Source organism: Schistocerca gregaria, chromosome 4, assembly GCF_023897955.1.
Source record: "Schistocerca gregaria isolate iqSchGreg1 chromosome 4, iqSchGreg1.2, whole genome shotgun sequence".
Classification (NCBI taxonomy): Eukaryota; Metazoa; Arthropoda; class Insecta; order Orthoptera; family Acrididae; genus Schistocerca; species Schistocerca gregaria.
In genome coordinates this window covers 283,278,859-283,294,265 of record NC_064923.1, presented here as the reverse complement: position 1 = coordinate 283,294,265, position 15,407 = coordinate 283,278,859, and the positions used below count along the sequence as shown (strand labels likewise).

The window sequence follows — 15,407 nt, the reverse complement described above, 5'->3', positions numbered from 1 at the left end:
AGTATTTTCTTGAAAATCAGCTGAGGTAACATGTCAAATGCAAAGGAAACAACATTTTTGAGATAAATAATGTATTAAATCTGTTTGTTGGCAACCATCACTTCTCATTGATGATAGTCAGTATTAAAGGTACCTGTATTTAAGTAAATAAGTGTATTATTACTCTTTGTCTGCACTGACAATGTTTCTACCACTACTGTACGTATGGAAACTAATATTCTTTGAAATGAAACACAGTTAATGATAGAGCACTGAGAAAGAATTTTCATTTGCTACATGGAGTATATACTTACTGATTGTGACCAAGTTAAAACTGTGAGATGAATCGGGGCACAAGATGAGATATGTATCTTTTGTGGGCAATGCACTGCCACATATGCCATCTGACCTCACTTCAATTGCTGACTCAAAGTTTATAACTCTCATGGGATCCTTACCTTTCCTTTGCAACTGTACAGTTTTAACTTGTGACATACACACACCAAAAAAAGTTTTGCATCACCTCTGTTCCAAGAGTTCTGTAGACAAAAATTGGGATGGAGATCCATGTAAACATCATTTCCAACCTTTTTATTGGTCATGAAAACCACACATTCCATGTTGTACCACCCTACAGCGAGACCTTCACAGGTGGTGGTCCAGAATGCTGCACACACTGGTACCTCTAATACCCAGTAGCACATCCTCTTGCTTGCCTGTATTTGTCATGACATACTATCCACAAGTTCATCAAGGTGCTTTTGGTCCAGATTGTCCCACTCCTCAATGGTGATTTGGCGTGGATCTTTCAGAGTAGTTAGTGGGTCATGTTGTCCATAAACAGTCCTTTTCAATCTATACCAGACATGTTCGTAGGGTTCTTGCCTGGAGAACATGCTTGCCACTCTAGTTGAGCGGTGTTGTTATCCTGAAGGAAGTCATTTACAAGATGTGCACAATAGGCGCACGAATTTTCATCTATGCAGATGAATGCCTCGTCAATGTGCTGCCGATATGGTTGCACTATTGGTTGGAGGATGGCATTCATGTATCATACAGCCATTACATCGCCATCCATGACCACCAGCGGCATACATCGGCCCTATATAATACCACCCCAAAACAGCAGGGAACCTCCACCCTGCTGCACTCACTAGACAGCGTGTCTAAGGCGTTCAGCCTGACTGGGTTGCCTCCAAACACATCTCCAATGATTGTCTGGTTGAAGGCATATGCAACACGCACCGGTGAAGAGAATGTGATGCCAATCCTGAACAGTCCATTCGGCATGTTGCTGGGCCCATCTGTGACGTGGTTGCAAAGATGGACCTTGCCATGGACGTTGAGAGTGAAGTTGCACATCATGCAGCCTATTGCTCACAGTTTGAGTCTTAACACGACATCCTGTGGCTGCACAAAAAGCGTTATCCAACATGTTGGTGTTGATGTCAGTGTTCCTCCAAGCCATAATCCATAGGTAGTGGTCATCCAGTGCAGTAGCAGCCCTTGGGCGGCCTGAGCGAGTCACGCCATCGATAGTTTCTGTCTCTCCATATCTCCTCCATGACTGAACAACATCACTTTGGTTCACTCCGAGACACCTGGCCAATTTCCTTGTTGAGAGCCCTTCCTGGCACAAAGCAACAATGTGGATGTGATCAAACTGTGGTATTGACCGTGTAGGCATCATTGAACTACAGACTACACAAGCCATGTACCTCCTTCCTGGTGGAATGACTGGAACTGATAGGCTGTCAGACCCCCTCCGTCTAATACCTAGGCGCTGCTTATTCGTGGTTGTTTACATATTTTGGTGGGTTTAGTGACATCTTTGAACAGTCAAAGGGACTGTGTCTATGATACAATATCCACAGTCAACATCTATCTTCAGGAATTCTGGGAACCAGGCTGATGCAAAACTTTTTTTGATGTGTGTACAATCAAAACTCAGAAAAAGTTAAGAGAATTATTACTCACTAAAAGTAATGAGGCTCAAGATAAGCCAAACTCTCTATTATATCATTTCTCTCAGAGATGCCAGTCCATGGGATATCTTCTACATGGTTTGGAAAGAAAAGGAGAGAAGGATGAACTGAGTTGGCCCATGAAGCTTGCTCAGGTTGCTCAAGTGGTAGTATGCTGTTTGTGAAAAGCATGAGTTATGCACACCATTTTAACTTATCACATATGATCAAAGTATAGAATAATCTTCTACAGACAAGGCAGTAGCAGACTTAGGTACAACTGCAAGATAACATAAACAATAGGTTTTGGTGACCAGGGATTTCGTTATCTCTAAAAGAGAAGAGAACATGGAATAAATGAGATTATCCACAGCATAAATTTTCAACAGAGCACTGAAGGCAGCCAGTGAAAAACTAAAATCCGAGTTGAAGACTTTTCTGCTCTTAGCAGGGATATTCAAGATCCTGTTAACAATACTTATTGAAGTACCCTAAAATTGATACCGTTTATAAAATTGTGTCCTTTTAGTAATTATTCAGAATTTGATCTGGCTCAGCCATGGTCATATGGGCTCATTCATGGCCTCCTCAAAGTATTCGAGATGAATAATGTGATAATTCCTAACAACAGTGTATTGTATGCTCCTTTTCCATTTGCTATCTATTGATAATAATTACTATTATTCAATTTTTGAATGTTTATTCATTTACTTAACGTTGTAATTTTCCTGATTATTATGTAGAAATGTAATACTTTTTCCTGTTGTATAAGGAGGAAAAGCTACCTACAATTAGAACTTTCATAAGGTGCAAAAGCTTATTCTTGGACTATATAGTGGAAGGCTTTCTAGAAGATCAGCTGAGATAACATTAGAAATGGTAACAGTACAATTTTATGAATCAGCATTTAAAGGTCACCTCATGCTGAATTGTACATACTGTTTGAAAAGTACTGGATTTTCTCATTTCCCTGTCCGGTGAAGTCTGCCATGATCTAGTGTTGTCAATAATGTTCATACTTAATTCCTGCAAAAGTATTATTTTCCCCAACCCTCTTCTTTCCTTTGTCAAATGAAGGAACCCACCCACGCCTGAGCTAATGTTTGTATCACCTTTTTTGTGCATAGATCTTCTACCACCTGATAAATAGATCACAAAATGCTGGATGTGACTATAGGTTCTTTTCTGGCAAAAAGGTAATAGTCCTTGCTTTCATCTCCCTGTTTTTGTACCAGTCATTTTGAACTGCATAGCTCTTCTCTTATCCTGCAGATGAATATGACTATCTCTAGTTTAACTACACTATTACGATGAAATGAAATGCCAAGTATTAAAAATTATAAGACTTGCAACAGTTGCAATCCTAGTGTTAAAAAGCTAATAATTATCAGCTCTAAGAATTATTATTGAAAATTAAGTTACTTATATTTATGGATAATGCAGAGAATACTTTGTAATCATACCTTGTCTAGCTATTGCCACTACAAGCAAAGTAAATCATTAAATGATTTGAATTTACATAAATTCATAATTAATAGTAGCTCTAATATGCTTTTAAGTCATTTTTAATTTGAAATGCAAAGCATATTATATAAAAGCCTAAATGTTATGACACAGCAAAGTTATTCTAATAAATGAGATAATCGCTTTCAGCCAAAGCAGCACTGTGTAGCAACCATCAGCACATCAATACAATTTACTGCTTGACACAGTTCCAGCAAATACACACCTCTGCATCAGGCTCTGTGTTTCTATGTCCTCCATTTGTATGCCCTTCTACACTTTCAGTTTCTTCTTCTAGACCAACCATATGCTCTTCCTCAGTTTGAGGCATGAGGAGCAATTCTTCTTTGGATTTGAATTCAAGTTGTGTGACGATATAAAATGGACATATTAGTCCAAGTATGACCTAAAATCAATGATAAAGAAACAAGTCATAGTTATAAATAAGACAAATAAACATTCTTCTCTGGCTGAAAATGAATAAAAGTGTATACCATTTGATGAGTACATGAAGCATACGATGCTAAATTTACAAACTTTCCTTGAATTCGGAAACAAACTATAATAAATAATTGAGTAAATAAAAAAAAAATACAAACACAGTATCTGAACTAAGTGAACTAACAGTTCAGGGGTCTGAAAAAACATCAAAACTTGAAAGACAGGGAATAATAAGAAAGTTATCAAAGAAAGGAAAGAAGATTAAAGTTTAATATCCTGTCAGCAATGAGATCATCAGAAATGGAGCACAATATTGGATCAAGAAGGATGGGGAAGGAAAACAGGTGTGCCATTTCAAAGGACTCATCCCAGCATTTTCCTTAAGTGATCTAGGGAAATTACAGAAAGCTTAAAACTGGTTGGCCAGGTGGGAATTTGAATCTAGTATTATTCTCATCAGAAATGATAGCAAAATCAGAGGCAACAACAACAGTTGAGGTATGCATGCCAGTGCAAAAGATGAAGAGAGAGAGAAAGTGTAGCAGCACTTTGAATCGGTAATACAGTATCCAAAGGGAGATGAAAATCCAATAATTGTTGGGGGGCGGGAACTTGGTAGCAGAGGACAGAACAGAACAAGTTATGGGTGAATATGGGCTCAGTCATAGGAATATGAGAGGAGAAAGACTAATTGGGTGCTGCAACAAATTTCAGTTACTAATAACTAATACATAATTCAAGAGTTACAAGAGGAGGAGGTATACTTGGAAATGGCCTGGAGACACATGAAGATTCCAGATGGATTATGTCACAGAGACACAAAGATTCTAAAATCAGATATCACATTTTAAAGCATACCCAGGAACAGGTATATATTCAGATCACACTTCAGTAGGGTAGCATTATGAGAATCATCCACAAGAACCCAAGTGGAAAGAAGCAGGATACTGAATGACTGATGAATTATGATGTACATCTGAAGTTCTCTAAGGCTGTGGATACTGCAATAACAAATACCACAGCAGTCAGTTCAGTTGAATGGAAGGGACATCTCTAAAAATGACAGTAATAGAAAATGATAGACAAATGTAGGCACAAGGAAAGTAACAGTGAGGGAACCTTGGAGAGACATTAGTAATACTTTAATTGATTGACAAAAGAACAAAGTACCAAAACTGTTCAGGGAAAGACAGAAATCCAGAAATAGACACTGAGATGACAAAAGTCAGGGGCAGCAATATGCAAATATACACATGGTGGTAGTATCGTGTACCCAAGGTATAAAAGGGCACTGAATTGGTGGAGGTGTCATTTGTACTGAGGTGATTCATGGGAAAAAGTTTCTGACAAGATTATGGCCGCATGATATGAGTTAACAGACTTTGAACATGGAATGGTAGTTGGAGCTAAATGTGTGGGACATTTTTTCTGAAATAATTAGGGAATACAGTATTCAAAGATCCACAGTGTCAATAATGTGCCAAGAATACCAAATTTCAGGTGTTACCTCACACCATGGACAATTAAGTGGCCAATGACCCTCAGTTAACAACCAAGAACATAGGCTTTCGCAAAGAGTTGTCAATGATAACAACAGAAACCAATGTATGATGAATGTATGCATTAGGACAGTGCAGCAAAATTTGGTATTAATGAGCTATAGCATCAGACGAGCAACACAAGTGCCTTTACTAACAGCATGACATCATCTACAGCATATTTTCTGTGCTATGACTATCGGTTGGACCCTAGATGACAGGAAAGCTGTGGTCTGGTCAGATGAGTCCTGATTTGATGGTAGGGTCTGAGTGCGGCCCAGACCCCATGAAACCACTGTGCAAGTTGGTGGTGTCTCCATAATGGTGTGGGCTGTGTTTACATGGAATGGACAGAGTCCTCTCTTCCAACTGAACCAGCTACTGACTGAAAATGGTTATGTTTTGCTACTTGGAGAGCATTTGCTGCCAAACAATGATGGAATTTTTATGGATGGAAATGCATAATGTCACTGGACGACAATTGTTCTCAATGTTTTGAACAACATTATGAACAGTTTGAGCAAATGATTTGGCCACTGAGATTGCCCAATATGATTCCCATCAAGCATTTATGGGAATAATCAAGAGAAAAGTTCATGCACAAATCCTGCACTGGCAAAACTTTTGTGGATGGCTTAGAGGCAGCATAGCTCAGTATTTGTACAGGGGACTTCCAGCGACTTGCTAAGCCTGTGCCATCAAGTTGGTGCACTACACCAGGGAAAAGGAGGTCCAACACAATGTTTGGAGGTGTCCCATGACTTTTGTCACTTCAGGTATGTCACTCAGGAATGAAATAAATAGAAAGTGCTAGGAAGATAAAGAGAAGTGGTTACTGGGAAAATTTCAAGAATGAAAAAGAAGTGGTTTTCAGAAGGACAGACACAACACATGGAAAAATCAAACAACCTTTGGTGAAATTAAGAGCAAATATGGCAACATTAAGAGCGCAAGAGGAATTTTACCATTAAATACAGAGGTAAGAGAAGATAGGTTGAAAGAGTACACAGAAGGTCTCTGTGCCTGTTTGATGCTATAGAAAAAGAACTGGGAATCAATATGAAAGAGCTAGGTGAAGTAGTATTAGAGGCAGAGTTTAACAAAGCTTGGAAGACTTGAGATCAAATAAGGTAGAAAGGATCAATGACATTCCTTCAGAATTTCTAAAATCATAGTGGGGAACGGAGGGAATGTAAGCGAACGACCTCCGAAGTTGATATGCATAATCTATAAACTGGAGCCATGCCATCAGACTTTCAGAAAAATATCATTCACCCAATTCCAAAGATAGCAAGGGCAGATAAGTGTGAAAATTATCATACTATTGACTTAACAGCTCATGCATCAAAGTCAATGTCAAGAAGAATAACCAGAAGAATGGAAAGAAAATTAAGGCTCTCTTGGATGACAAATCAGTTTCACTTTAGGAATGGTAAAAGCGCCAGAGAGGCTATTCTGATGTTGCACTTGATAACGAAGCATGACTTGATAAATCACTACACTGTATGTACAAAAACCATGAGGATGTGATAAGAATGGAAGATGAAGAATAAAGTTCTTAGATTAAGAAGGGTGTAATACAGGGATGCAATTTTTCACCACTACTGCTCAGTTTATACATCATCAAAGAAGCAATGATCAGAATAACAAAAAGGTTTGGGGGAAAGATAAAATAGAGGATGAAAGGATACTAATGATAAGATTTGCTGATGATATTGCTATCTGCAGTAAAAGTGAAGACGAATTACTGGGGCTATAGGATGAAATTAACAGTCTAATTAGTACAGAAGAACAATGAAAGTAATTAGGAGCAGCACAAGTTGGATTAGTGAAAAACTTAACATCTAAGTTGGTGACTAAGAAATAGATGAGGTTTAGATGTTGCAAGGTGGGATACCTCAACAAGTAATGGTTCAGATTCACTGATGACATCTTTGTGATCTGGATTGAGGATGAGAACATCCTATCTACATTCCTCCAGAATCTCAAAACCTTCTCTCCCATTTGCTTCACCTGGTCTTCCTCAACCCAACAAGCTACCATCCTTGATGTTGACCTCCATGTCAAAGATGGTTACATCAATACCTCTGTACATATAAAACCTACCAACCAACAGCAATACCTCCATTTTGACAAGCTTCCAGTCAGTCCATACCAGGAAGTCCCTTCAATACAGCCTAGTCACCCAGAGCCACTGCATCTGTAGTGACGACCAGTCCACCTCAAAATATACCAAATGTCTCACCGAGGCCTCTGCAGCCTATAATTACCCTGCCAACCTTGTACAGAAACATATCTCCTTTGTCTTATCTCTTCAGTGACCATCTGGTCACAGAGGAGCATTCCCCTCATGACTCAATACCACCCAGGACTGGAGCAATGAGTCACATTCTCTGCCATGGTTTTGACTACCCCCATCCTGCACTGAAAGAGCAATGTCCTACCCACTATCCTTCCCATCCCTCCCACAGTGGTATTCCACCACCCACTGAACCTACACAATATCCTTATTCATCTCTACTCATATCCAGCTCCCAACCCATTGTCTCATGCGTCATATCCCTGTAATAGATCTAGATGCATGACCTGTCTCAAACATTCTCCCACCACCACCTAATCCAATCAGATCTCAAGCATAACCTATGCCATCAAAGGCTGGGCTACATATGAAACCCTTCATGTGATCTGCAAGCTAAGCTGCAGCCACTGTGCTGCATTCCATGTGAGCATGACAACCAACAAGCTTTCTGTCTGCATGAATGGCCACTGACAAACTGTGGCCAAGAAACAGCTGGACCACCCAGTTCTTGAATACATGGCTCAACACAGCATTCTTCATTTCAAGGACTGCTTCACAGCCTATGCCATCTGGATCCTTCCTACCAACACCAACTTTTCTGAAGTGCACAGGTGAGAATTCTCTCTGCAATATATCCTATGTTCCATTAATCCTCCTGGCTTCTGGTCTCAACCTTTATTATGCACTTACTTCTCTCCTTTTTGCCCCCCCCCCCCCTCCCTTCCCTTCCTTCTGTCTAACCTCTCGACTGTAACTAGCTGCCCTACTCTGTCCCTACCTCATCCCTGTAGGTTCCCACAATCAGCACTTTATCATCCCCCACCACTACTTTGCTATTGTCTAATTTAGAAGAAGGTTTTAGCTGAAAGCTTCCTTGTATGGCTTTTTTGGTTTGCTTGTGACTCAACATCTCCAGTATGTGATGAGTAGCGATTTATCCTTTTCATAATATTGTCATTCTGTCTTACAGTTTATCAATAGTTTATAACAATAATATATTTAGTTCAAGAGACTTTTTATTTAAAGACAAAGTAAGGTAACTGGAAAGATGAGAAAATCTACTCACCAAGTGGTGACAGAACACATGCATAAAAAATTATAAGTAGGCAAGCTTTTGGAGTCAGTGGTTCCTTCTTCAGGCAGAAGGGCTGAAGGGGAAGGAAGACAGGTGAACAAAAAAAGGACTGGAGAGGTCTAGTAAAAGAGGTACATTTCGGGAAAGTCCCCAGAACTGTGGGTCAGGGAAGACTTACTGGACAGGATGAGAAGGAAAGAACAATTGTTGGGAACTGCTCCTGATAAGATTTGAAAACCTACATAATATGCAAGACAGGGATTACATTTTAAATATTGTGCATGTGTTAATAAGAGTGAAAAGCTAAGTGCATTGTATGTAAAAGAGAGGGAGTGGGGCAGCAAAAAATAGAAAGGTAAGAAAATGAAAGATGCAGAAGACTAAAATGGAGTCAAGAAAGGAGTAAATACTGTGAAGAAAATCTGAGGCAGAAGAAATAAAGGAAATTAAGTCCAGGTGGGTGGAGAGAACCGACATGTTGTAACACTAGTTCCCACCTGCGGAGTCCTGAGAAACTGGTGTGTGGGGGAAGAGTCGAGATGGTGGTGAAACAAGCACCAAGGTCACAATTGTCATGTTGTAGAGCATGCTCTGCACCAGGATATTGCATGTTGCTAGTATACACCTTCTGTCTATGCCTATTCATCCTAAATGATAATTTGGTGCATTCTTCCCCCAGACACCATTTTCTCGGAACTCCACAGTTGGGAACTAGCATTACAACATGTCCTTGGTTCTTCCACCTCAGCAGTTCTTCACTCCATTATTGTCTTCTACATCTTTCATTTTCTTACCTGTCTATTTTTTACCACCACCCCTCCTCCTCTGTTATGTACAATGCACTTAGCTTTTCACTCTTATTAACTCATGCATGATGTTTAAGAAGTAGTCTCTGTCATGTATATTACCCTGTCTTCCACTTTTAAACTATAAGGTTTTCAAAGTTCATCTAGTACAGTCTTCAAAAATCAGTGTTTCTTTCTCATCCTGTCCGGTAAGTCTCCCCTGACCCACAGTTCTGGGTGACTTTCCCGAAATCTACCCCTTTTACTAGACCTCTCCAGGTCTTTTCCTTCAGCACTCTTCCTTCCCCCTCCACCCTTCTGCACAAATAATGAATACTGGTTCCAAAAGCTTGTCTAATTATAATCTTTTATATATGTGTTCTGCCACTACAAGGTGAGTATATTTTTTTCTGTCCAGTTACCTTATTTTTTCAAAATATGATTGCTTTCATTTTTATTTGACGAAATATTCTTACTTTATTATGCCTATAAACTGCTGCATGTGTATGTCAAAATTCAGCAATGCTAAAAAATGTTTGTTTCGAGACTGACCTTGCTTACCTAAAAGCCCTCATTATACACTTTTCAAAAATATTTTTCATTTTTCAAGACTTATATATTTAAGTTATTTGTGTTTAAGAGTTTCATTTTCTACAGTGTTCTAATCTCAAAATATGTTAATTTCCAAAATCAAGCTTTATAGTTTAGTAGACCCAATTTTTCTGTTTATGAAAATGTATACTTTCTCCAAAATAAAGTACTAGTTTGTTACACAATAATGGAAATTCCTGGATGGAATGTTTTTATACATTAGTTTGTTAATTATTCAAATCAGAAGATTTCACTATTTGTAAAATTCTTGGCAAATTTTAGGAATTCTAATACACATTAAAACTGCACTCTCATAAAACAGAACCTGTTAGAATGAATTTTTCATTCAACAGCAGAGTGTGCACTGATATGTAACTTCCTAACAGATTAAAACTCTGTGCTGGATTGAGACTTGAAGTGCCTTGAGTTTGAGTCTCAGTCTGGCATACAGTTTTAATCTGCCAGGAGGTTTCAGTGTATATTATTTTCTCATTTTCTAATCACACAGCTTTTAATTAAAAAACTTACTTTATTATGTACTGTATCTTGGTATTTTTCAATTTTCCTGTTTTTCTGTGTAAATGATCAAAATATAATAGCTCGACAGTTTAATATTTTTTTTAAATATTCGTAATGTGTGTGTCTATAGATAGGCATCATGCACAAAGCCTCAATTACTTCATGTGCGCTGGTCAAAAGTTGAACATCTGTGTGAATTTTGTAATGAGTCTGCTGTTGGCATTCAAGCAGTACAGTCACTTATTTATGCGACATCTAGGGGAATCATTTCTATCCAGTCAACACCTATGGCCTCTTGTCTGGTTAAAATCATTGATGACTTTTTTGTGATCTGGACTCATGGGAGGGACAATAGTTACTCCATAATCTTAAATCTACTCACATATCTGTTTCACATGATCCACAATGAACCACTTTCCTAGATGTTGATCTCCACAACTCAAATGGCTCCGTAAATACATATGTTCATGTCAAGCACACGAGCCCCTAGCAGTACCTCCACTTTTGACAGCTATCACCTGATCCATGTCAAAAAGTCAGTTCCTTACAGCCTCACCACATGTGGCCATTACATCCACAGTGTAAACCAGGAGTTATTGTCAGACAATATCCAGCTCTTCCATAAACAGATCTCCCGTACTGTCTCCTCTGACACCATTAAACCTGTTAACCAGCCTCCAACTAACACTCCTAAGATCACCCAGTGTCACCCTGGCCTTGAAAAGCTGAAAAAGCTCAACCAAATCCATCACAAGGGCTTCAACTAATTCTAATAGCGCCTTGTGATGAGTGATATCCTACTCAAAATCCTACTCTCACCACCAAAAATAGTGTTTTGACACCTACCCAGTCTACCGAATATCCTTGTCCATCCCTATTCCAATGCTGCTCCCAATCCTGTGCCCCATGGGTCATTCCCATACACCCACCCACCACCTCCTAACACAGTTAATCACTGGCATTTCCTATACTATAAAAGGCAGGGCCATGTGTGAAAGCAGCCATGTTATATATCAGTTGTGCTGTAATTATGGTGCAGCATTCTATGTGAGTGTGACAGGCAACCAACTGTCTACTCGCATGAAAGGCCACCACTGAACTGTGGCCAGCTGCAAACTTGATCCTCCAGTTGCTGAACGTGCTGTGTATCACAACACAAGTGCTGCTTAACTATGTACATAATTTGGATAATTCCAGCACAAGTTTCTCTGAACTATGCAGATGAGAACTGATTTTCCACCATATCCTGCATTCTCACAATCCTTCTGGCCTAAACCTCCACTAATCTGTTTCCCCCCTGCATCACCTTAACTTTTCACTTTCTCTTTTCTCTTCTGTCTTTGTCCACAGCACTCCTTTCTCCCTGAGACCATGCACTGCCTTCTTTCACCACTCTTCCTCCTCCCTCTTCCCTTCTCCCCACCTCCTGTGGGCATTGCCACATTGTGAGCCTACACTTACTCTGCCAGCAACTCACATTACAGCCAGGTAATATGGGCAACTGTCTTCCTTATAGATGATACACAAAGTCAGCAACATTCCACATGATGATCAGATGGCAACCCTAGCACCATCAGAGTTTGCTGGTACCATGGACCTTTCCCTTATGCTGTCCACCTGACAGTTAATATGACCAGCTGTATCCTGGCACCTGGGGCTGAAAAAGGCCATTGCTCAGGTCAGCTAAGTGCTTCACTTCAAGTGTGCTTTCTGGGCCAGGGGCCAAATGGAGTCACATTCTGTCAATCAGGAACTCACTTTGGAGCCACCACATAATGACCTGGAGTTTCATGTCAGTGACTCATTAGTGTTTTCTGGAAGTGGTTGTTTTCTTTCTGAAAGTCTTCAGCCCTATATCACAATTATGTTTATTTGTTCTTCCAAAAGAAATAACTGTTTCTTTCAGGCCTTCAGCCTTCCCATAAATATTGCTGTTATTTCAATACCTGAGGAGTTACTTTTTTTTCAATATTGTTTACTCTCTATTCAAAAAGAAATTGTCTTTCTAAAGTGTTTGATTCTTACATTATATGAAACACACATCAGAATAGATGTATTCTTTTCTCCTTAAATAAACTTTTGCTGGCAAATCTATGTGGATATTTTTATGCCAACTCAGGCCGGACTCTGAGGCATTCTCTCTCTCTCTCTCTCTCTCTCTCTCTCTCTCTCTCTCTCTCTCTCTCTCTCTCTCTCTCTCTTCTCCAAACAACTGCTGGAGAACTCCTTTCATCTACACTCCTGGAAATTGAAATAAGAACACCGTGAATTCATTGTCCCAGGAAGGGGAAACTTTATTGACACATTCCTGGGGTCAGATACATCACATGATCACACTGACAGAACCACAGGCACATAGACATTGGCAACAGAGCATGCACAATGTCGGCACTAGTACAGTGTATATCCACCTTTCGCAGCAATGCAGGCTGCTATTCTCCCATGGAGACGATCGTAGAGATGCTGGATGTAGTCCTGTGGAACGGCTTGCCATGCCATTTCCACCTGGCGCCTCAGTTGGACCAGCGTTCGTGCTGGACGTGCAGACCGCGTGAGACGACGCTTCATCCAGTCCCAAACATGCTCAATGGGGGACAGATCCGGAGATCTTGCTGGCCAGGGTAGTTGACTTACACCTTCTAGAGCACGTTGGGTGGCACGGGATACATGCGGACATGCATTGTCCTGTTGGAACAGCAAGTTCCCTTGCCGGTCTAGGAATGGTAGAACGATGGGTTTGATGACGGTTTGGATGTACCGTGCACTATTCAGTCTCCCCTCGATGATCACCAGAGGTGTACGGCCAGTGTAGGAGATCGCTCCCCACACCATGATGACGGGTTTTGGTCCTGTGTGCATTGGTCGTATGCAGTCCTGATTGTGGCGCTCACCTGCACAGCGCCAAACACGCATACGACCATCATTGGCACCAAGGCAGAAGCGACTCTCATCGCTGAAGACGACACGTCTCCATTCGTCCCTCCATTCACGCCTGTCGCGACACCACTGGAAGCGGGCTGCACGATGTTGGGGCGTGAGCGGAAGATGGCCTAATGGTGTGTGGGACCGTAGCCCAGCTTCATGGAGACGGTTCCTAATGGTCCTCGCCGATACCCCAGGAGCAACAGTGTCCCTAATTTGCTGGGAAGTGGCGGTGCGGTCCCCTACGGCACTGCGTAGGATCCTACGGTCTTGGTGTGCATCCGTGCGTCGCTGCGGTCCGGTCCCAGGTCGACGGGCACGTGCACCTTCCGCCGACCACTGGCGACCACATCGATGTACTGTGGAGACCTCACGCCCCACGTCTTGAGCAATTCGGTGGTACGTCCACCCGGCCTCCCGCATGCCCACTATACGCCCTCGCTCAAAGTCCGCCAACTGCACATACGGTTCACGTCCACACTGTCGCGGCATGCTACCAGTGTTAAAGACTGCGATGGAGCTCCGTATGCCACGGCAAACTGGCTGACACTGACGGCGGCGGTGCCCAAATGCTGTGCAGCTAGCGCCATTCGACGGCCAACACCGCGATTCCTGGTGTGTCTGCTGTGCCGTGCGTGTGATCATTGCTTGTACAGCCCTCTCGCAGTGTCCGGAGCAAGTATGGTGGGTCTGACACACCGGTGTCAATGTGTTCTTTTTTCCATTTCCAGGAGTGTAGTTATGCAGCATCTAAATCATCTGTCTTTTCTGCTGCTGCCTTGCACTAGCTATCTGTATTTTCAGAAGCATGGATGTTTATCCATGTATTTTGGATGTTTTACATGCACAGCTGAATTACTTTTCCAAATTCCAAGTAGCTATTCAAAGTTTGATTGCTTCGTAAGGAATATTTGTTCATGTTTTGATTTCAAATATTGTTCTCTGTGTTTTCCTATTGTACTTGTATACAGAGGAAGTACTTTTCAGTGTTACCAAAAACAAGACTCTGCATATTAACTCCACCGATGAAGAAATCCTACAAGTGGCACAGTGAAAGTTAAACTAATTTTTTTAATTTTTTTTTAAGTTAATAGCTGTCATGACTCTTTTACAGAATATCAGAGTGACAGACCTGAACCACTATGACACAAAAATGAATTCTTCCTATAGCAGATGTAGCTGATTGACCTTCAGTCTGAAGAATCTGAAAGAGATGGCAAAGCTCTTGGGAAAGGAGCATACATTGCAGCATGTTAGGTGTATATACTTCATGTTTAATGTTATTTGTTTGATAAACTGTGTATGGATTAATCCTACATCATTAATTGTACCTAATGCCTTCCACAAGAGTACTTCCTGAAAAGCGTTCATTCCATTCCTTGCCTGTAACACCGAACCTGACATCCTCAACCCACGGTAAAACAAGAAAAACTAATATTGTGGACTAATGTCAGACTGTGCAATTGCAGCTAACAAACCAGCTATGACAGAGGAATGGCAGCCATGCAATGGACGATACCATAGACTGATGTTCGGAAGATGCTGGCTGTGATCTACACTACCAATCCGAAGGATGCGACAAAGAACTGACAAAATAAAGTTAAGAAAATAAATAACTATTCAATTTTTTTTTTTTTTCTGCATCGACTCATACATGACTTGCATGTATGAGTGGCTGGGAGGGGGGGCCTCATGTAACATACAACCCCCCCCCCCCTCCCAGAATTACTACTGTAATATTCGATACCCAGAATTTGTAGCTGGATATCGGTACTTTCTGTTACGCAAAGA

The 15,407-nt window shown here is 40.8% G+C and overlaps 1 protein-coding gene across 3 annotated transcripts in view; it reads right to left on the bottom strand.

The window, feature by feature from the left end:
• Positions 1 to 15,407, bottom strand: part of LOC126365851 (transient receptor potential cation channel trpm) — a 1,785,347-nt gene that overhangs the window by 57,016 nt on the left and 1,712,924 nt on the right. For all 3 annotated transcript variants that reach the window (XM_050008509.1, XM_050008510.1, XM_050008512.1), the window contains one exon: positions 3,673 to 3,852. In XM_050008509.1, coding sequence (XP_049864466.1) covers positions 3,673 to 3,852 — 180 coding nt within the window. The remainder of the gene's footprint in view (positions 1 to 3,672; positions 3,853 to 15,407) is intronic.